This window comes from Panthera uncia (assembly GCF_023721935.1).
Source record: "Panthera uncia isolate 11264 chromosome A1 unlocalized genomic scaffold, Puncia_PCG_1.0 HiC_scaffold_17, whole genome shotgun sequence".
NCBI classification, from domain to species: Eukaryota; Metazoa; Chordata; class Mammalia; order Carnivora; family Felidae; genus Panthera; species Panthera uncia.
In genome coordinates, this window is record NW_026057577.1 from 109,847,798 (window position 1) to 109,870,837 (window position 23,040).

Sequence of the window (23,040 nt, forward strand, 5' to 3'; positions counted from 1 at the left end):
TTGCATAAATGTTTGTCTCCCTTCCTGGACTGAAGTTCCATGAGCTAGTTCTCAAAATGGAAACTTCAGCAATATATTTTTACAAATTTTTATCTTGAAAAAGACTTTAAGGTGGCAAAAACAGTACAGAGTTCCCAATATACCTTGCACCTAGCTTTCACTAATGTTAACATCTTCCATAACCCTAGTGCAATGACCAAAGCCAAGTCATTTACAGTGGTGAAATTCTGAACTCCACTCATCTCGTGGTTGATTTTCATCATGCTCTGGGTATGAAGAACATTATTATGGTTCTAAGAGCCACAGTTACACCAAAAGATATAGTCAGAACTGTCCCACCCCCTTCATCCTTTACACCCTATTGTTTCCCCTTCTTGTCACAATATTCCTACCTACCCTCTGTACATAACTAATCTCTTTAGTTTCTGGCTTATCTTTCCTTATTTTCTACAAATGAGCAAATGCATTTGTATTTATTTATATCCAACCCTTCTTTCTTACATGAAAAGTAGCACATTACACTTCTCTGTACTGTGCCTTTGCACTTAACGATATATCCTGGAAATAACTCAAAATGGATTCAAAGATCTTCCTCCTTCTTTTCTATAGCAAATAGTACTCAGTGTGGACATGCTATGTTCAGTCACTTTCTCATAGACATTTGCGTTTCCAAGATTTGCAATCACAACGCTGCAATGAATAATCTCATGCAGGTGTATTTTCGTCTTGTTGGAGCTGTATCTTCAGAGGAAATTCCCAGTGCTGGAACGTTGGGTCAAAGAGCGAGCACTTTTTTTTAAGTTTGTTCATTGACTTTTGAGAGAGGCAGCAGGGGAGGGGCAGAGAGAGCGGGCAGGATCTAAAGCAGGCTGTGTGCTGACAGCTTAGAGCCCCATGCCGGGCTTGAACGCGGGAACCATGAGACCATGACCTGAGCCGAAGTCAGATGCTTCACCGACTGAGCCACCCAGGTGCCCCAAGAGTGGCGCTTTTGAAGTTTTGTTAGGTTGTCAAGGGTCATACTACTTTGCACTCCCACCAACTGTGAAGGGCCTGTTGCCCTATAGTTTTCCCAGAAGTGTGGTTGTACTCATGTTTTCATCAGCCTGAGGGGTGATTCTCTCAGTATTGTTTTGATTTACATTTCTCTCATCATGGGTAAGTTTGCACATTTTTCACGCGCAATTTTTACATGGGCCATTTTTACATCTTAGTGTATGTGAGATAGAGAGAGAAGAGTTGTTTATTTAGGTCTTTTCCCAATTTTTTCTATCAGGTTTTTAGTCCTTTAAATGTTTAATTCTTTATATAGTAGAAATATCAGCCCTTTGTCCATGTGTGCTATAAATATTTTCTTCCGGTCTTTTGACTTTATGGTATTTCTTGCTGAGGGAATTTTCTAGGTATATGTAGTCACATGTATCCATCTTTTACCATCTCTGGAGTTTTCACCTGTTTTTAGTACAGGTATGGTTTCATCTTCTGACTTTTAGGCCCTGGATCCCTCTGGAGTTTATTCTGCATACGGTGTGAAGTATGAATCTAATTTCAACTTTTTCCAAGTGGCTTCCCAGTCGGCGCAGCACCATTTCTTAAAAATTCTCTCTTGCCTATGATTTGAGATTTCTTGCCTCCTCCCGAGAACTGGGGGAGCATTTGACCCAAGAGCCTGGCATGAAATGGAAACGTTAACCAAGCTCATGAGACTCCATTCTGAGAGCTGAACTAAAGAACAACTGTGAGAATAAGACCAAAAAAGGCCAACAAGGGAAAAGGCTGGAGAGGTCACCGAGTGACAGGAAAGCAAAAAAGCAAACCAAGGAAAGTTGGATGATGATGACGCAGAACGAAGCAGAGATACCAAGCAGCTCAAGAGGCAGAAACAGAAGAGACGGTCCCCGGGATCGCCTGGGCTGCGCGACAAACCTCCCTGGCAGGAACAGCTCACCACAGACAAGCTCCTAAAATGCCCAGATGTGCTCCATGGACAAATACATGGCCAAGACAAAGGAGGAATTGCCAGCAAGTTAAAAAGGTTTATTGCCATTCCGGGCTTCAAATGAGCCCAGAAACTGGGGGTGATCTGTGGGTCAGTAAGTTGTCATGGAGGATGGGACGATGGACGAATCCAGGCACCTGATGTGAGTCCACCTTTCTTCGCTGGATCCTTGCTCTACAGAGCAGCTGCCGGTGGGTTCCAGCTCTTTCAGTGTTTGCCCCACTCACCCTGACAGTGCTCACAGGCTGGGGCAGGCTGCCTCACGATCCCCGCGGCTCACAGCTCGGAGAGGCTGCGTCCCCGTCCCCTAGCGCTGGAAGAGGCTGTTCCGTGGGTCAGACACTATCGGTTTGTACGTATGGAGGGAGAGATGGTACAGGACGAGCGGTCTCAAGACTGAAAGGGCAGGGGGAATGCAGGTTTGTACATCAGAGGTCGCAAACTGGCCATCCGGGGCCAGATTTCCCCACTGACAAGTCTGTTTGGCCCTTTTGGCGTGCACAGTGTCTTAAAAAATAATTAGTTGCCAATATTTAAAAACTGTAAGATTTCATATAAAAGTCTGGATTTCTGGCCTCGCCGGGGGGTTGGGGGGGGGGGGGGGGAATTGAGAATATTTGGCAATACTGGGCCCACAACATTCTCTGGTGACACCAAGTGGCCATAGTTCCATAGCAGCTGCCCCTAAGGGCTGAATGCACTCTTTCTGACTCATCCCAGGCCCCATCATCCCTGATAATATCCCAGCTCAAGACTGGACATCAGCTGCCTTGTAACAATGCATATGTGCTGCTGTAAAAAGGGAAAAAAACATGCTGGAAGCAATATGTTCCTGGTGGTCCTGGTCGCTTGTGCTTGGCCCTGTAGGCACCTGAGTTTGTAACCTATCTTAAACACATAGGAGCATTCTTAAATACCTCTCCCAGTGAAGCCCTCTGCCACATGCCCTGCCTCTCCAGGATACGCTATGTCCCACCGTTCACTGAGTAAATCTAGAAGAGAATACTGAATTAATCATAGGAGTTAACGGAGGAACAGACCGAGATGAACTACTGCAGCCCCTTCGTTAAGAGGGGATTAGAGTAAAACACCAACTGTTAATACTCTCATTCTGTTTTGGAGTCAGTGACAAAAAAAAAAAAAAATTTAAAGAAAATCACGAAGGTACTTCAGGAAACCAACATGGGGTCAGTCTGAGCTTGAGGGTACAAAATATATTGGTCCCATTCCTTGACTGTTTAGAAACAGAGTTAAGCTCTTAGAAAGCCATAGGGTTGAGGAGGGAAATGGAGCGGCCAGCATGGCAGGTGCCGCGGCTATCAAGCACTGCCCAGCTCCTCCCTAGGTTGGGGCTGCCTGGCCGCGTCTAAAATGTCGGTGGCACAGAATGATTTTCAGCAAGGGTAGTGGCATCGTTGCAGAAATGGGCTTGAAGGGGGACAGAGAGTCAGACTTGGACCTTGGCAAATGCAAGAAAGAAGAAGAGGGCCATCTTCCTCACACCCCTTCATTCTGCTGTGGCTGGTGCCACATTATTTGCCCTTCAGAGAGGCAGAGATCTTGACACAGCCCAGACGCTCCCCACTGCTGCTGAGGACCGTCTTGATGCGGTAGTGCCCAGAGCTAAGCCAGCCGGGCACCTCCAGCTGGGGCAGGGTGAAATCACTCTCCGGCAGTGAGTACACGCCCTGCAGGAAAACCCAGGGGTCACAGGTCAGTGGCAGCCTCCTGATGGGACTCTCCTGCAGTTGCCTCTCGGACTGCAGCCACGAACCTGCTCCTCCTCCCACTCTCCCGACAAGCACTCGAGATTAGAGATCGCCATAGCCCTGCAGAGCACGGAGTGTGATCACTAAAGGGCAGGGGATGGCACACTGCAGTGCAAGTCTCCCGGTTCGAACACAGGTGGATAAACCAAGGCTCCCGGAAGATAAGCGGTTCGGGATAGATCACACCCACTTACATCCACAGACATCTAGGTCTGCAGGAGGAGAAGGCAAGAACCCTTCTCTCCAGACCCCATGTCTTTACTCCAGCCCCGGAAATGATGCTCTCTCTCCCTGAGTACGTACTGCTTTGAAGGGACAGTGGCAGGGAAGCCCATAGGTGTGCAGGGGCTCTGGGCAGGGCTCTCCAGGGGGAATTACAGTGTCAATTATTTGGCAGAAGTCTTCATAGGTACAGCTGCCAATTTGTTCCACACATGGGACTTTGGCCCAGAAGCCAGCTACTTCTTTTTCCACAGTTAGCTCCACCTGGTGAGACAGAGTTTGAAAAAGCATAAATCCCAAGGCAAACATACCAGCTCCTCTACATCTTTGAAAGGTCAGCATTTCATTTTAATCACAGAATCTCTAACTAGATGGGGTCTTGGAGATATTCGGATTCAGAAATGACAATACTGTGGCACATGTTCCATTGCTAACCTTTTCCTGTGCCTGAGGCAGACATTAATAATTGCTGTGATTTTTTTTTGTTAATGTTTATTTATTTTTGAGAGACAGCATGAGCAAGGGGGAGGCAGACAGAGGAAAAAAGCCAGCGCAGAGCCCAACATGGGGCTCCAACTAACAAACCATGCGATCGTGACCTGAGCTGAAACCAAGAGTCGGACGCTTCACCCAACTGAGCCACCCAGGCGCCCCAATTGCTGTGATTTTTTTTTTCTCCCTGTTGACTGAACCACCATCTTAGGTTTCTTTAGATAGTCATTTCCACTGGTTAAAGCTAACACTCGAGTTGAAATGCATTCGTCCTTAAACTGCTAACTGGCTAATTGGCATTGCTTCCTCCATCTCCCTTCTCCGCCCAACCCTGGCTTTACAACCCTCCTCTGTGGAGAACTTCAGGCGGTACCACCAGCCGATCGGAGCTGGTGACCAACATGAAACCGATTTGCTATTCGTGGATCAAACTTTCTCTGTCGAGCCATAAAGGACAGAATTTGAAACAAGAGGAATTCATAGGGAGATCACTTTGGGATTGATGTAAGGAAGATCTTCTTACCAACCACAGCTAGGGTGCAACAGACAGAACTACCACGAGAAGTGGCGGGCTCCCTGGACCCAGCCACGGAAGGACCCCTGAGCCCAGAGAGAAGCTAGATGAGAAGATCTGTGATGCGTGTCACACCTCCACGCCATCATGATTGAACTCCTGTTCTAGAGCTTGCGGCTGACCCAGAAGTGGCCAGACCTCCAGGTGGACATGCCAGCTGAGCCTGGCCCAGGCTAAACATTCACTAAGTGAGTAGTCTCTCTGGACCATGTTCGTGCCCCACCAAATGTATCAAGGGAAAACAGAAAAGGGCTGAAGGAAGTGAGCTCATTCAAGCATCTGATTCCGAATGGGCAGGAAACTACAACTTTAGGATCCCTTTCAGCTCTGACATTCTAGCATTCTATCTTCCTCGGCCTCAAGGCTTGCTTGATTTAGGGCTTTTGTTTCTAAGAGACAAAGCCCGGTGGACACTTATTCCCCCAGAGCCTGCTGGGTTTTTTAGGCTGGCTCCCCAGGCTGTCAGCTTTCCAACTGCCCCAGAGGTCAGGACCCAGGCCCAGGCCTAAGGGAGACGTCAATATAGCCTGTGGACAAACTCAAGCTACTTCTCTGGCTGACCTCAGGCCACTCTGCTGACACACACATTATCCAGCATGGTCCCCTCCCGGCCTTCTTTTCTGCTCTCCTGCCAAACCTGCCCCAGCCCCTTTGCGCTGAAAGAGTATTTGGAAAGCTACTCCAGCCACGTCCTGGTGTTGTGCCCTGGTGGGGAGCTACTGCTCGTTTCCTCCTTTCCCTTACCGGCAAAAGCAGGGTATTTTAGAGTGCCTAGCGTTCTTACACCACCCCACCACAGAGTGAGACAATGGCTGTAAATCACTTAGTGGTGGTGCCTGAAATCCAGACGTTAACTCCTGCGTGACAACCTGTCCCACCTTCTCTCTTAGCCAGTACCATCTCCCTAGCCCTTGCTTCACCAACACCCCAATGAAAATGGTTGAGCCAGATGTGCCCTGAACAAGATGAGGGGGCCAGCGGGGGCCAAGTCCTGCCTGGGGTGTTCCCCCCAGGCTGGAAGGCTGTGGGGCTGTACCGCCAGAAGGCACCGTGCCTCCCCCAGCCAGGACAAGCACAGCACAGGAGGTACTCAGAACAGAAGGCAACAGGAGCTTTTGAGGCAGCAGCCATGCCTACCATTTGGGGATTGCAAATCATGGCTCATTTCCCAATCCCTGTTCTCAACCTACTTGCTCCTCTGGCTCAGGAAAGCAAGCAAGGCTGGGCCCTAAGTCCAGCCATCTCTCCAGTCCAAGACTTCCTTGGCAGTTAGGTAGCTCAGATAGATTACCTTAATAAACTTGTGGTCATGGGACCTGTCCTGAAAACAAGACAGACAGAGGCACTGACAGGTAAGCGAGGCAGGATCCCTGCGCCTGCTGGGGCCCATGGGCAGGTCCCTTCCCCATCAGGCGTCCACTCCTCCAACTTAACAATGGAATATTTGGATCTCATGATCTCAAAGAGACCTACCAGTTCTGACATCCTGAGCATAAAAATTTCTTACAGGTTGAAAAGAAATTATTTCTTTTGGCTTCCACCACAGGGATAGACACACAAAGGCTCTAGATCTAGACACTCTGATAGCAACTGAAAGGGAGCCAACTGAAAGGGAGGCAGCTATAAAGGCCTCAGGCAGGGGCACTGCAGGTACATGACTTTAGTGGGCAGGGAGGGGGGCCGCCGGGGGGGGGGGGGGAGTCCAAACCATCCGGACTGAAAGCCATATGTCTAAAAGCCCAAAATAAGCACATATGCCAAACGAAGCAGCAATTTATGATTCCTGAGGATGGGAAAGCTAGGGTCCAGGCTGGAACTTGAGAGAGGACCCACAGAAGGGAGTTAGTATGCCAAATCCAGTGGAGCAAGTCAAAAGAGGAAAAGGGAGTTCCAGGGGTAGGTTCAGTCTTGCCCTTGGCTCATGGAATCTGGGCATCCAGCTTCTAAACACTGAAGCAGGGGGCTAAGTCCATCCAGGTCCAAGATGGGACTCTGGATTAAAAAAAAAAAAAAAAAAAAAACCTACTTCAGCAAGATCAGAGGAAGAAGATGGGCTGGCTCTCCTGCTAGCAGGCTGTGTGGGCCTGGACCACTCGCTCCCCGGGCCTCAGTAACAAGGGGTAGAAGCCACTGATCTCAAGAGGCCTCCAGGTTCATAAGGGGCTACAGTCTGAGCAACTCTCCCAAGGGGGTCTCTGCTGGGCAAGGGAAAGTTCTGGAGCACTCTCCTGCAAACACACCAAGCACTAAGTCCACCTCCTTGCCAAGAAGAGTTCAGGAACAGGGAACACAACAAAAGGACACCAGCCTTGGATGTGCTAATAACTCCAGGACCGGGGGCAGGTCACACCTTCTGAGAGTCTCCCTTTCCCTGATCTGTAAGATGAGGCTAATCATCTTTTCTCCTACACAAGTGTTCAGAGGCTTTCATTTAATAGCTAATATGCATATACCCTGAAAAGTAAAGGAACAAAACCAAAAATAAGTGCATAAGAGAAATGTAGGGGGAAGGGAAAGGGCTAAGAGAATCTGAGCTCGGTTTTTACAAAGTGAAATGGCCCAAATTTGTAACAGGTAAGGAAAGGGGAGGTCCGTCTTAATGGCCTTTGAAGAAGCCATGAAAAGCAGGCTGGGGGCAGAAGGAGTTCACTGGCTTTTTCCTTCCATGTCAGATGCACAGCATCAGGGAAAAGCCAGCATTCTCTGTAATGGTGAGAGGAGAGCAAGCATCGTGGCACCTGCCAAAGAGCCCTACACTCCACATTCAGCAGAAGGAGCATGGAAATGGCATTTGTGTGACTCTCATAGATTATCTCTTGATAAACAGCTAAAGAAAATGCAATGATCGGGGTACCTGGGTGGCTCAGTCAGTTAAGCCTCTGACCTGCTCTAGTCATGATCTCACGGCTTGTGAGTTCAAGCCCCATGTCAGGCTCTGTGCTGACAACTCAGAGCCTGGAGCCTGCTTCAGATTCTGTGTCTCCCTCTCTCTCTGCCCCTCCCCACGCTCATGCTTTCTCTCTCTCTCAAAAATAAATAAAACATTAGAAAAAGTTGAAAAAGAAAATGCAATGATCTAGCCTGGAGAAGACTTGGAAGGAGGTACAAAGGGAAGACAGGGCCCAAGAGCTGTCCACACATCCAGGGCTTCTGTCTGGGGCCACAGGAAAAGACTGACACTAACTGAACCATTAACAAGAGTTGACACGTACTGAGCAGGTCTTGTGCAAAGCACTCTATGTTATTAACACAGTAAATGCCCGTGTGAGAAGTAAGGGAGATGATTCATTTTCAGAAGTACCAAATAAAAGCTGTATTGTCTAATTAACAACAGGTTTACAACCAACTGGAAAATGTACGAACCCCTCCCCTGCCACAGTGGAGCCCCAAACCCTTCAACACTTCACTTTCTGGTTCTTCCCCTCTCCGTTTCTCAGCTTTGCAATGAACACGCACCAAAGAACTGAAATCTCTGCATCACCTCAAAGAATGTACATTTGTTCCAGTCAGACTACTTTTTGCCTTACATGGGCATAGGCCACTTCCGGTAAGGCTGTAAACTCTGTAGCGCTCAGCCAATGAGGAATCAGGGGAGGGACTTGCAGGCTAGGAGATAAATTGCCTGCTGTAACAGCCCGGAGTGTGCCTCCCTGAGTGTGCCTCTCCATCAGACACCCGCTCTTGCAAGAACATTCATTAAAGCCTCACTGCACTGTGCTCTGAGTCTCCACGCACCCCCTTTGATTGAGTCAGTGAGTTTACTTCTCACAGTCCACAAGCAACCTATGAGGTAACTGTGATTCAGCCAAGTCTAAGGGCAGTTATAGACACAGATTCCAAATCAGAAACTGTTTACTTTTTTTTAACTGTTTAAATATTTTTTAGAGAGAGAGAAAAAAATCTCAAGGCTCCATACTCAGTGCAGAGCCTAAAGTGGGTCTTGATGCCACAACTGTGAGATCAAGACCTGAGCCGCAATCAAGAGTCGGACACTCAACCGACTGAGCCACCCAGGCACCTGCAGAAACCTTTTAAAAAATCAAAGCAAGACTGGTGAGAGAATATCTGCAAAAGGATAATCTGAAGGACTTATCAAAATATGGAATAAAGGCACCAATTCAAAGTAGTAAGAAGGATACAATGTATGGTATTTAAAAAGCCTTCATTGTTCTTTCAAAAAAAAAAAAAAAGCTACACATTAAAAAAAAAAAAAAAGGCATGTAAATAGCCACCCCCAAAATAGGCAACAGGCATGAACAAACTGGCTCTTCCCAGAGTAAACACAAAAGGCAAGAAAACTTATGAAAGACATTTCGCCTCATTAGGAATGGCATAAAATACTGGAAAACATTTTCAGAAAATGCTCAGTATCAACAAATGTGTGGAAAAAGGCAAATCCCTTGCTGGTTAGGGAATACATGGGCTCAAACATCTGAAGGCACTTGGGCAGTATGTATCTAAAGACCTAAAAAAGTCTGTGTCTAGATAGTCAGAAAAGTACAAAAAGATACATTACAAGGATAATTTCAGCAAAGGTGTTTATACCAACCAAAAAATAAACAAAAGCCAGACAAACAAACAAAAAACCGCCCCGGAAACAAACTAAACGTCTGACAATAGATTTGTTAAGTATATCAGGACAGATCTACAACAGAATATTTCTGCCAAAAAAAAAAAAAAAAAAAAATGATGCCAAACACCATACAAAGAAGTATAGAGGGGCAACCTGTGTGGCTCAGTCGTTTAAGCGTTTGACTTCGGCTCAGGTCATGATCTCAAGGTTCGGGGGTTCGAACCCCGTGTTGGGCTCTGGGCTGACAGCTCTGAGCCTGGAGCCTGCCTCAAATTCTGTATCTCCCTCTCTCTCTCCCCCTACCCGCTCAAGCTCTGTCTCTCTCTCTCTCAAACATAAACATTAAAAGAAAATTAAAAAAGAAAGAAAGAAAGAAAGAAAAAAAGAAAAAAGAAAGAAAGAAAAAAGAAAGAAAGAAAGGAAGGAAGAACGAACATACAGTATGATGCCCCAAAAAGCAAGTTTAACAGCACCTGCCACAAAAACCCATTCGTGTGGGGAGGCTGGATGGCTCAGTTGGTTAAACATCCCACTCTTGGTCTTGGCTCAGGTCATGATATCACAGTTCATGGGTTGGAGCCCCATATTGGACTCTGCACTGACAGTGCCGGGCCTGCTTGGGATTTTCTCTCTCTCTCTCTCTCTCTCTCTCTCTCTCTCTCTCTCTCCACCCCCCCTCCCCTGCTCACACTCTCCCTCTCTCTCTCAAAATAAATAAACATTAACAAAAAAACCATTAGTATAAATGTACATATATTTACAACTGTAGAAAACATTCTGACAATATGTAAATAGCTAATAATGACTCTCATGAGGAGTCAGATTACAGGAGGACATTTACAAGAAGCATTGCTTATTTTCATACATACCCATTCAAAATATGTGTGTGGGGACAGTTCCAGAGCCGAGCCTACCAAATGTTAAAAGTGCTTATCCCTGATCACTGGGTAGTGAGATTTCAGGTGAGTTAATTTTACCCCTTTTGACCATGTGTATTTTCTAAAGGGACGACATAGTATTTACTAAGTGATGTGTCTGTTTGTCCAAAACAAAATCGCCCAACTGGAGTTACCAGACAGTCTATGAATGTCCACATCCTTTGCTGCTCTGGGATTCCAGGATTGCACAATTACTCACCGTTGCCTGAGCATACATCCATCAGGACCCCTGCCAGCTGGCCCGTGGCACCTTCCCTCCAGCACCCCCTGCCTTGACCCCACCGCCCACCCCCAAGCTCACCTTTTGAGGACTAGTGAGGGGGACTTCAGTCCGGGCCTCGACGCTAACAGTCAAGTTCCCAGGAAAGGCAATGGGGTCAGGTTCCAGAGTCAGGCTTTTGATCACGGCAGGGTCCTTCCCCTCATCACAGTTATCCCAGGAAAAGCTACTGAGCTGGGATGGCCAGGGACAATCAGACAGAAAGAAAAGAAAGTTCAGAGACAACAACAGAACAGGCTACTAATGGCATGACGTTGGGCAAGGTGCCTCCCCTCCCTGGGCTTTATCTGCAACTCCGTATCTGTAAGCCCAGGATAACATTTGTACCCATTCTAAAAGACTCGAAAGACATCATCTCCCAAAAGTATGCTGTCAAATATAAAGTACAATATACCAGACCTTGAGCTTCATATCCACCCTCAGTAGGTACCTTCTCTGATTGCCCACCCCCTGACCCCAACCACCTCTCTCCAGCCAGTCTTGGTATCTCCTTACAGGGAAGCCCCCAGAGGATTCACCTTTGCAGCCCCGTGTCCAGGACCTTATTCAGGTCACACCCGTGCCCAATCCATGGCCAGGAACAATAGGAAACTTAACACTGTGGGAAAGCCCACCCTCAAGGGGTATGCAATTGGCCCAGGGAGAGACTTGGACACACATGGAGAGACCCCCCAGTGGGCTGCTCGTTGATGAACCCCAATGAATGAGCTTCACCAGTCTTAACCAGTGCTTCCTTCCTCTCATCCTATTGCCCATGCCCTTCCCCATCTGGGTCACCCTCCCCGCTCTGCTGAGCCACTTCCTCTTCTTTCTCCACATCCCCCAGAGGTCTCCAGATTCCACCATCTTGTCTGGATACACATGACCACTGACTCCCCACTCCCACAGAACCCTGCCTGCTTGTCTATGATCTTTAACATTTCCTACACAGTGCAGACTCTGCTCGCCCACTCACACCCTTCCCAGTCTCCTGAAGACCGCCTACGAGATACTTCAAATACTCCCACAATGCACATCCCATCTTGGAAGGAAAATCTACCACCCCCAAGCCCCCAAGCCCATCCTCCTCGTCAACACAGCCGACTGGGCTGAATGGAAACACCTAACCCAAGTTAGGCTGACAGATTCTCTCTGCCTCTGGGAAATTGAGATTAAGGCAAAAATCACTAAGAGGACTTGGACTTTGTGCTCAACCTTTGGGATGAGGCCAGAACACCTAGACCTGTGACCCACAGCCAAGCCAAAGTTCTGGAAGAGACAAGTACTAACTGATTTCTGGAAAAGGGAACAGAAGTGTCACCCCACCTGACCCACCCACCCATCTCAGTAGGCAGTATGGGGTAGAAGTGAAAGGCATGCCTCTGGAGTGAGACAGAAGGTAAATCAAAGATAGTCAAGGGGCACCTGGGTGGCTCAGTCAGTTAAGCGTCAGACTTCAGCTCAGGTCATGATCTCGCAGTTTGTGAGTTCGAGCCCCGCGTCAGGCTCTGTGCTGCCAGCTCAGAGCCTGGAACCTGCTTCAGATTCTGTGTCTCCCTCTCTCTGCCCCTCTCCTGCTCATGCTCTGTCTCTCAATAATAAATAAACGTTAAAAAAAATTAAAAAAAAAAAAAAAGCTTTAGTCAATAGGTGTAGCTCAACCACCATATTACGTGATTCTATAGGCCAGTTTCCCCTTTGGCACCCCAATTTCCATATCTTCTAAGTGGGGGCTGCATACTTTCTTCTCAGGGCTGTAGTCAGGATGATAGCATGCGCATAGAGCTCTTAACACAATGCCAGGCCCAAAGCATCAGCTGGCTCACTAAACAGCCATTGGATGGCCCAGCCTCCACTTCCTGCCATTAGTTTCATGAGATTCAAGTAAACTTCCCCTCACTTGAGCTTTTTGGCATTGGTTTCTGTCCCTTGGAATGAAACATCATGACATGAGGAAGAAAAGCAAAACAGGGTCTGATTCATGCCTGCATGCCCCACAGTCCCTTACACAAGGTAAGTGCCAATAAATGTTTCCTTCAATATTCATCCCACAAATATTTACGGAGCAATGATCACGGGCCCTGGGCTAAGTCTGTGTTAATAGCGGTAAACAATTAGAAATGTTCTTGCCCTGCCTTGAGGAGCTTACAGTCTAATGCCAATAAATATTACCCACTATGATTAACAGAGAGAATGTTGAGAGTAACGAATGACTTACTTAAATAGGGTGGTAAGGAAATGATACTTAAGCTGGACTCCTGCAGGATGAGGAGTCAGCCATGTAAGTACAGAGAAAGAATGTTCTTTCCAGGCAGAGGCAACATGGGCAAAGGCCCTGTGGTGGGAAGCTTAGCTGGTCTGGGCACTACAAGAAGGCCGTTCGTTGGGCTAGATGTAGTGGATGACTGACACAGATAAGGTTGGAGGGCTGGTGAGGTCATTTAATGTAGGACCTCACAGGTTATAATTGGGACGCTGGATTTACTATAAGTGCAATGGAACCCCATCGCAAGAAAGTGCCACAGTCTGGTTTATGGTTCAGAATGGATTGGAGAGGGACAAGTCTGGAAGGGGGAGACCAGTCGGGAGGCCACTGTCAAATCAAAGAAATGTCTGGACTTAAGAGTTGGGCTGGAGGGTAAGTTGGAGGCCTAGCCATTTTCCGGGGCTGCTTTCACAGATTCTCAGGCAACCTGAGAACTGATTCCAGGCTCGGGCAGGTGCCCTGAGTATCCTGTTGTTGCTGAGGAACTCCCTCCCTTCTCCTAAGATCCCTGTCCTTCAGGCTCTGGGGGAGGCATAAGAACTCAGTTTCCTGGTGCTCGACTAGAGGTTTCTATGGCAATGAATTCCTGCAGCTGGGTCCAGTCTCATCTGGAAAAGCAGGCGTGAAGGATTAGCAATGCCCACTGAGGGCCAAGCCTGGCACAGGGGTTCCCTCTTACCTGCGCAGGATACATTCCAAGACCCCCAGTGGATGCCTAAAATCACAGAGAGTCCTGAACCCTATATATACTGTGTCTTTTTCTATACATACTTTTTTTAATGATATATCATACCTATGATATATCTATGATAAAGTTTAACTTATAAATTAGGCACAGGAAGAGATTAACAAACTAAATAATAAAATAGAACAATTACAATAACATACCATAGTAACAGTTATGTGAATGTGGTCTCTCTCCCTCAAGATATCTTATTGTACTGCACTCACCCTCCTTGTGAAGATCGGCTTGACCAAGTGCCTGTCCAATGAGATGGGAGTGAGGTGCAGGATACAGGCACTGTGACATAGCATTGGGCTACTATTTGAAGAAGGATCATGTGCTTCCAGATTGCGACTGACCGGACTAACGGACACGATGGAAAGCGAAACCATGGAGAAGGAGGTGACGTGGGAGCGGGACACTACTGTATTTGCCATCTCCAGTAAGGGCAGCTTGGGAGGCAAAAATATGGGTGACTATCACAGACCCGGGTTCCAATCATACCTCAGCCACTCGGCGCTAGCTGAGACCATGGGTTAAGTTACCCACTTGAGTTTTGGTTTCCTCATCTATTAAATGGTCATAATTCTGTCTTCTCACAGGGCTCCTGGGAGAATGAGAAGACTGTACAGAATGTAAGATCACCACTCCTCAAGGCTGGCAAACCATGGAAACATGAGACTGAGAAGCTGTCACAGGTCAGAGGAGACTGAGCACTGTGGTGCCCTGGACTGCATCCTGGAACAGGAAGAGGGCATTCATGGGAAAACTGGTAAAACCCAAATAAAGCCTAGAGTTTAGCTAATGGTGATGAGCCAATGTTGCTGTCTCAGTTTGGACAAATGCACAATGGTAACACAAGATGTTGACAGGAGGGGAAACCGGGTGAGGAGTATATGAGAACTCTGTAGTGTCTCTGCAACTTTCCTGTAAATCTAAAACTATTTTCCCAAAACAGCTTATTAGAAAACACACACATACACACACACAGCACAAAGTATGTGCACAATAAATGACGGTCATTATACAGTGTCACAGAGTCTATTAAGCACCTATTATATGCCCAGCACGGGACCATTCTCCCCCCTGTCTAATGTGGGCCACAGCCCAGCGACATGAAACTGGTTCATGCTAGAAGAGGAAATGAAACTCAAGTTTCCAGATGCTTAAATGCTCACTATCACCCCACTGCTTTTATCTGCCCCATGGTCTCAGGCATAGGGGCTCTGAATCACATAGGCCCAGAGAAAAACAGAAAGTGCCACATGTTGTGCAATCTTAAGTGAGGCCCTATCCTCTGTGGGCCTGAGTGAGGTGAGCAAGCTCTCGGATGTCTCAGGGCCTCCCCCAGACTGCTGATCGAAAGCCCTCTGGTCTGGGATGGCATCTATGGCCAAGACATATAAGAGAATTGGGGATATAGGGCACGTTGGAGCTCTAGCCAGACTCCACCTCAAAGTGGTGGGCCCTGAAGCCAAGAGAAACATTCTCAACCTACATTCACAGACAAATTGTGAATCCTCCAGGCAAATAAGGCCAGGAGGTTCTTATGCCTTCATTCAACAGGCAAAATCAAATAGACCCCTTGCCCCTGGGGCAGGTTGAGGCCAAGCCCACTGGCTTAGATCACTTTCCTTATTTAAGATTTTCAGAGCCTTTCCATTCATGAAAGCATTTCCCTTCACCCACATCCATCTAAGAAAGGTAGGCTGGTATCACCATGACCACTTTACAGATGAGGAGACCAAGACTCAAGGAGCCCAAATGCCAGGCCCAGAGATTAGGCACATAGCAGGGATGAGAAGTCAAGCCTCAATTCTATTCCACTTTTCCCTACACCACACTGTTCCTCTCCTTGCTCTAAAGCAAATATTTCCAAGGTGGTCGGAGGCAGAGAGGCTGGGCCTCCCCTGAACAGCTGCCAGAGATAAGGTGTCTTGTCCATAGCTATGCAGCAAACAGGCAATGGAACTAGGCTTCTCCAGGTCTCAGAATGACAAAACTTCCCATTTTCAAGGGTCTGGAGCATGGGGTGAGTAAGAAGTGAAGGAGGAAGCCTGGAGGCTGGAGACTCTTCATGACCCATAACCACAAGCAGTGGGTCACACGACTGGATCTCTGTCACCAGAAGAACTAGTGTGGGCCTTCCTGACTCTCAAACCCACCCACCCATCAGGACAAGCCGAGCCACAGAGCTGTACAGAAGGGGACAGGATGGGTGCCAGGCCTTTTTACCAGGAGTGGAAGGGGGAGGGGGCAGGTAAACAAGGATGAGGCTCTGGGCCTGGGAGCAGTTCATTAGTCTTGCAGTTCTGCCAAATTTCACCCCGATGTTGGGAAAGAGGGCAGGAGTAGAGACGTGAGGGAGATTAACCGTTCCCCAAAGACTGGAGCAGAGTTAAGGCCTAACAGCCCACCCTCACTGCACAGATGGGTTAACCGAAACTCGTAGAGAGAGAAAAGGACCCACTCAGTCTCCCACAGTTAGTGACTCTGGGAGGCTCTGTCACAGAGAAGGAATTCTGGAAACCAGAATAGTCACCCCCATAATCCCACTCCAACCCACACACCCCCAACTGGGCCGGCATGCTGGGAGCAGCCTCGGAAAGGAGAGAGTGCTCACCTGTTTCAGGAAGACGAACTCAGGGGCCACAGGGCTGGCGAAAAGCAGGACCAAGAGGATCAGGAGCGGAGCCTGTACCTGGAGACTCATGGCAAGCGATAGGTCTGCGCGGGCCTAACTACTAGGTTTGTGTTGGCGGCGGCGCCTTTAAATACTTGCCTTCATTTATTATGCAAAGCGGGGTATTGCTATGCAAAGCTGAGAGCTGCCACTTCCAGGTTTGCCCCTCCCTGTCTGGATCTGAGATTTCAAGGCCTGGTGGTGGACCTGTCTCTCCCGACTCCGCCCCCAAGAGGTTTCTACTTGAGCCCCTCCCACTGCGCAAGAGCGTCAAGCCCCTCCTTCTGACGGGCGTTGGCCCCGCCAGGAGCGTGGAAGGGGCGGGGCTTAGGAGCGGGACCGGAGCGAGGGGCGGGGCCGGAGCGAGGGGCGGGGCAGGGCTGCTGTTTCTAGACCCAGGCTTTGCCCCGCGCTGCCTTTTTGTTTTCAAACTCATGTGCATTCCTTGAGCAAATGTCACGCTTCCTGTTCCTATTACGCTTTCCTGTATCCGTTTTACGAATTTCTGTGTCTTTTGAATAATTATAATCGTAATTGTAATTACTGAAAGTGCTTTAATGCATGCTAAGCACTGTTAAACATTTAATCCGTATTTTTGCCCCATTTTACCACTCAGGAAACCATACACGGTGAGGTTAGCTTTGTCAAGGTTATAGAGCTAGAAAGTGATAAAGCAAGGATTCTGCTCATATAGCCCATCAGATAAGATTTTTTTAAACTTTTTTTTTTTAACATTTATTTTTGAGACAGAGAGAGACAGAGCATGAACGGGGGAGGGCCAGAGAGAGGGAGACACAGAATCTGAAACAGGCTCCAGGCTCTGAGCTGTCAGCACAGAGCCTGACGCGGGGCTCGAACTCACGGACCACGAGATCATGACCTGAGCTGAAGTCAGCAGCTTAACCCACTGAGCCACCCAGGCACCCCAGATAAGATTTTTTTAAAGGCCTGATAGTAAATATTTTAGGCTTTCAGTCCATATAACCTGTATTACAACTATTTAACTGTGCCATTATAGCTCAGGGCAGACATAGACAACACATCAACTAATGGGCATGTCTGTGTTCCAATAAAACTTTACTCATGAAAATAGCCCACAGGCCATAGTTTGCTGGTCCCTGTTTTAAATTTTTTTTAATGTTTATTTATTTTTGAGAGAGAGACAGAATGTGAGTGGCAGAGGGGCAGAGAGAGAAGGAAACACAGAATCCAAAGCAGGCTCCAGGCTCTGAGCTGTCAGCCTCACAGCACTCTAATTCAAGAAATGCGAGATCGTGAACTGAGCTGAAGTTGGCAGCACAAACAACTGAGCCACCCAGGCACCACCCCCCCCAAATTTAAATTCCAGTTAGTTAACACAGTATAATACTAGTTTCAGGTGTACAATGTAGTGATTCAACACTTCTAAACAACACCCAGTGCTCATCACAGCAGGTGCACTCCTTAATCCCCATCACCTACTTTAACCATCCCTTCACTCACCTTCCCTCTGATAAGCATCGGTTTGTTCTCTATAGGTAAGAGTCTGTTTCTTGGTTTGCCCCTCTCTGTCTTTATTTCCTTTGCTCATTTGTTTTGTTTCTTAAATTCCACGTGTAAGTGAGATCATATGGTATTTGTCTTTCTCTGACTGACTTATTTCACTTAGTGTAGTACTCTCTGGCTCCATCCATGTCATTGTGAATGGAAGATTTCATTTTTCCTGTGGGTAATATTCCATTATATATATATATATATATATATATATATATATATATATATACACACACACACACACACATACATATATATATACACACACACACATATATATATGTATATATATGTATATATATATATATATACATATATATATATACATATACACACACACACACACACATACACACCACATCTTGTTTATCCATTCATCAGTCAGTGGACACTTGGGCTGTTTCCATAATTTGGCTATTGTTGATAATACTACTATAAACATTGGGGTGCATGTATCCCTTCAAATTGGTATTTTTGTATTCTTTGGGTAAATACCTAGTAGTGCAACTGCTAGATCATAGGGTCGTTCTATTTTTAACTTTTGAGGAACATCCATACTGTTTCCCAGAGTGGCTGCACCAGTTTGCATTCCCACCAACAGTGCAAGAGGGTTCCCCTTTCTCCGCATCCTCACCAATATCAGTTGTTTAGTATTTTTCACAGAGCTAGAACAAACAATCCTAAAATTTGTATAGAACCACGAGCACCCTGGATAGCCAAAGCAATCTTGAAAAAGCCAAGCAAAGCTAGAAGCATCACAATTCCAGACTTCAACTTACCTTATGAAGCTGTAATAATCAAAACAGTATGTTCCTGGCACAAAAATAGACACATAGATTAGTGCAGCACATAAGAAAACCCAGAAGTGAACCCACAATGATATGGTCAACTAATCTTCAACAAAACAGAAAAGACTATCCAATGGGAAAAAGACTGTCTCTTCAACAAACGGTGTTGGGAAAACTGGACAGCAACATGCAAAAGAATAAAACTGGACCATTTTCTTACACCATACACAAAGATAAATGCAAAATGGATTAAAGGCCTAAATTTGAAACTTGAAACCATAAAAATCCTAGAAGAGAACACAAGCAGTAACCTCTTTGACACTGGCTGTAGCACCTTCTTTCTAGATGTATCTCCTAAGGTAAGGGAGACACAAGCAAAAATAAGCTATTGGGACTACATCAAAAGAAAAAGCTTCTGCACAACGAAGGAAACAATCAACAAAACTAAAAAGCAACTGACAGAATGGGAGAAGATATTTGCAAATGACATATTTGGTAAATGACTAGTATCCAAAATATATAAAGAAGTTATAAAACTCAACACCCAAAAAATGAATAATCCAATTAAAAATGGGCAGAAGACATGAATAGACATTTTTCCAAAGAAGACGTACAAATGGCTAGCAGACACATGAAAAGATGGTCAATATCACTCATCATCAGGGAAATGAAAATCAAAACAACAAGGAGATATTACTTCATACCTGTCAGAATGGCTAAAATTATATGTTTGTTTTTTTTTAATTATACACCTTCCTCCCATTCTGATAAGCTCTCCCCTCTCTCACCTAGAACAGTCTCTTCATCATACACAAGGTTACTTCCAGGCCCCTTGAGGTAGAGGACTTGTCCAATGACACAGCAGAAGCAAAATTAGTACTCACTTCTGCTGGGGTGCCTGGGTGGCTCAGTCAGTTGAGTGTCCAACTCTGGATATCAGCTCAGGTCGCGATCCAGCTCTGGACTGAGCGTGGAGACTGCTTAAGATTCTCTGTCTCTCGGGGCACCTGGGTGGTTCAGTCAGTTGAGGATCTGACTCTTGATTTCGGCTCAGGTCATGATCTCACAGTTGGTGACTTTGAGACACCCCCCTCCTTGTACGCTCCCACTTTCTCTCTCTCTCTCTCTCTCTCTCAAAAATAAATTAATTAGAAAAAAAAAGATTTATTTTCTCTCTCCCTCTGCCCCTCTCCCCACTCATGCATGCGCTCTCCCTCTAAAATTAAAAAACAAGCAAAAAATTTTAAAAAAGTAAAAAAAAAAAGAACTCACTTCTAAAGCTGATCCCACAGTGGTATGAGAGATGTCCATGTGGCTGCACTCGGTGGTGGCTGTGTGGGTGGTGGGTAGGGGAACTGGGTGCCAGTGCTGGTATCCCCGGGAGCCTCATTGGGAAATAGAGAGGGAGTGTGCACTGACTTTCTTCCAGCATCATTCCTTCTCCATCTTTGTACCTGCCAAAGCCCCTCAACCCCATTACCCACTTCCTCCCCACTCCTCAATACCAGGCACACTCCTTCACACAAGAACTTAATGATCTTGGGCATAAAAAGTTAATGCCACCTTGGAGGATCTCTCAATGAGTGGGCACATTCCTCATGCATGACAGTATCTGACACCTCCATTTGAAGGGCTTTGGAGATGTTGGAAGGCCACAGACACAGTGACTGGAAACCAAGACCATAACCAAAGTGGAAGGCGAAACAGGACAGCGGCTTGTTCAGAGCGCTTACTCCATGTCAGGCAGACCCAGGCCTTTGTCCAGTGAGAGAGCCTAGCGAAGGACCTTAACCTCTCTGGCATCAGTTTCCTCATCTGCAAAACAAAGATGATGATGATGATGATGATGATGATGATGATGATGATAAACTACTTCTGGTGCTATTCATTCAACAAATAACTTACCGATTTTTTTTAATTTTGAACACATTTTTTTTAATGTTTATTTTTTTTTTGAGAGAGAGAGAGAGAGAGAGAGAGAGAGACAGAGTGAGCAGGGGAAGGGTAGAGACAGAGGGAGACACAGAATCAGAAGCAGGCTCCAGGCTCCATGCTGTTAGCACAGAGCCGGACCTAGGGCTCAAACTTACAAACCGGGAGATCATGACCTGAGTCGAAGTCAGGTCCTTACCCGACTGAGACACCCAGGCGTCCGGTAACTTACAGATTTAACAGTTGAACTATATAAAGGCCCCGCCCCCACCCTTACAATCCTCCCCCATCCCAATAAAGTCGATTCCAGAAAGGCACTCCATCAGTAGATAAGGACACACACAAGATGTTGATGAGGGACCATAAGGCAGGCTGAGGGCAAAGTACAAGCTAGCACCCCCCACCCCCACCCCCAGGTGGGATACGTGTGCTATTCCTCAGGCACTCCTGGCTGTCCAAGAACAAAGGAAAAGGAAGAAAACAAATGGTTCACTGAGGGAGATCACAGTCCTGCAGGACACGAGTCTCCATCAGTTTACAAATATCTTAGTAAATTACAAGAAAAAGGCAATCCTATCAATAGCCTAATCTCCAGAAATGTACAGTTTCCTGGAGCCCCAACATCACTTTTCCCTCCTAAGTGATATGAGGAACAAAGGCCAGAAGGAAATGGCAGGTAAAATCAAATTTCCTTGGGGCGCCTGGGTGGCTCAGTCGGTTGGGCTGCCGACTTCGGCTCAGGTCATAATCTCGCGGTCCGTGAGTTCGAGCCCCGTGTTGGGCTCTGTGCTGACAGCTCAGAGCCTGGAGCTTGTTTCGGATTCTGTGTCTCCCTCTCTCTGACCCTCCCCCATTCATGCTCTGTCTCTATCTCAAAAATAAATAAACGTTAAAAAAAATTTTTTTTAATCAAATTTCCTTATAACCTGCAGCCCATTGACCAGTACTTGAGGCAAATACAGAGTAGAACATTTCTCCAGGGACCCCCCCTAACGTCCTAAGGTTAATGCCTTACTAGAGGAAAAACAACCTTAGCTTGACAACAGCAAGGCCTCTGGTATCTTAGGCCTTGTCCTCTTCAGCACATCAAAGTCCTTCTGGAGGCCTCGGGTTTGCCTTTACCTCTCCAACTCCACAGTATATAACGAGTCACCCCTCACAACCCCAAGGCAGCTCTTTCTGCCCACGGGTCCTGTCCCCGAGCTTTAATAAAATCACCTTTTTACACCAAACATGTCTTCAAGAATTCTTTCTTGGCTGTCAGCTCTGAATCCCCACCATTCCAAAACCTCATCAATATCCCCAGAGTAATTATACCAGAAGACAAGAAATACAAAGTGTGGGGGGTTGCCTTCTTGAGTCTGGTAAGAAATCTCTGAGGAGGTGGACTTTGACCACCCTGGAGACAAATGAGAAACATCTGGGGTAAAAACCAACGTGAAACTTGAACACGGCCAAGACCACCAGGCCGTGGTTCCCAGGAGGGCTCCACACCACTATCATCTAGGGAGATTTTAAAAATCCCCATCCCCAGGCCCACACTCCAGACCAATTACACCTAAATCTCCAGCATTGGTGTATTTTTTAATTCCAGGCAATTCTAATATGTAGCTAAGATTGACATCCCGTAATGTGATGCACCTGGCAGACAACAGGTGCACACACACATAAAAGCGGCAATTATTGAAACAAGGCTCTTGTCCTTGAAGAAATCACATTCTAAGAGTGATGGGTTGGAAAAACTGGAAATTGTTATCACCCTAACGTTCATGGTCATGCGCTTCCTGAAAGAGTAACAGGGTCTGAGCCCCGGAATAACATGGTCCAGGATGACCTATGTCGTGCTAGTGTGTGGTGAGAGTGAATGTCGCTGGGGACCCAGCATGTGCATAAAGGCTGGAATGGTGAGTTCCCTGAGTGTAATGAGGAGTGCTTACTGACGTGGGGAACAAAGGCAGAAGGAAATGGTAGATGAAATTAAAGTTCCTTATAGCCGGCAGCCCACTGACAGACAAATACTTGAGGCAGGTAGAGTATGACATTCCTCCAGGAACTCCCTACTGTCTTACCGTTAAAGTTTTGCTAGGGGGAGAGACAATCTTACCTAGGCCTCCAGGATCCATGAGTCTTCTTAACATATGAAAATCCTTTTGGAAACTTCCCATTGCCTTTACTTCCCCCAACTCCCAAGTGAAAGGGCAGGCCTACGCCGGCCAGCCGACTCCATCTTGTTCTGTGTCCTTCACCTTGACCACACCTCCTCCTCTTGAGTAACCTCCCGCTCACCT

General features: G+C 46.8%; 1 protein-coding gene across 1 annotated transcript; it reads right to left on the reverse strand.

Moving 5' to 3' along the window:
* Positions 1–2,013: 2,013 nt before the first annotated feature.
* Positions 2,014–16,739, reverse strand: GM2A (ganglioside GM2 activator). The gene is made up of 4 exons (XM_049647972.1): positions 16,440–16,739; positions 10,869–11,021; positions 4,072–4,254; positions 2,014–3,687 (listed from the first exon to the last, which is right to left on the reverse strand). The coding sequence occupies exons 1-4, from the start codon at positions 16,527–16,529 to the stop codon at positions 3,532–3,534; spliced, it is 582 nt and encodes a 193-aa protein (XP_049503929.1). The 5' UTR covers positions 16,530–16,739; the 3' UTR covers positions 2,014–3,531.
* Between the last annotated feature and the right edge of the window lie 6,301 nt (positions 16,740–23,040).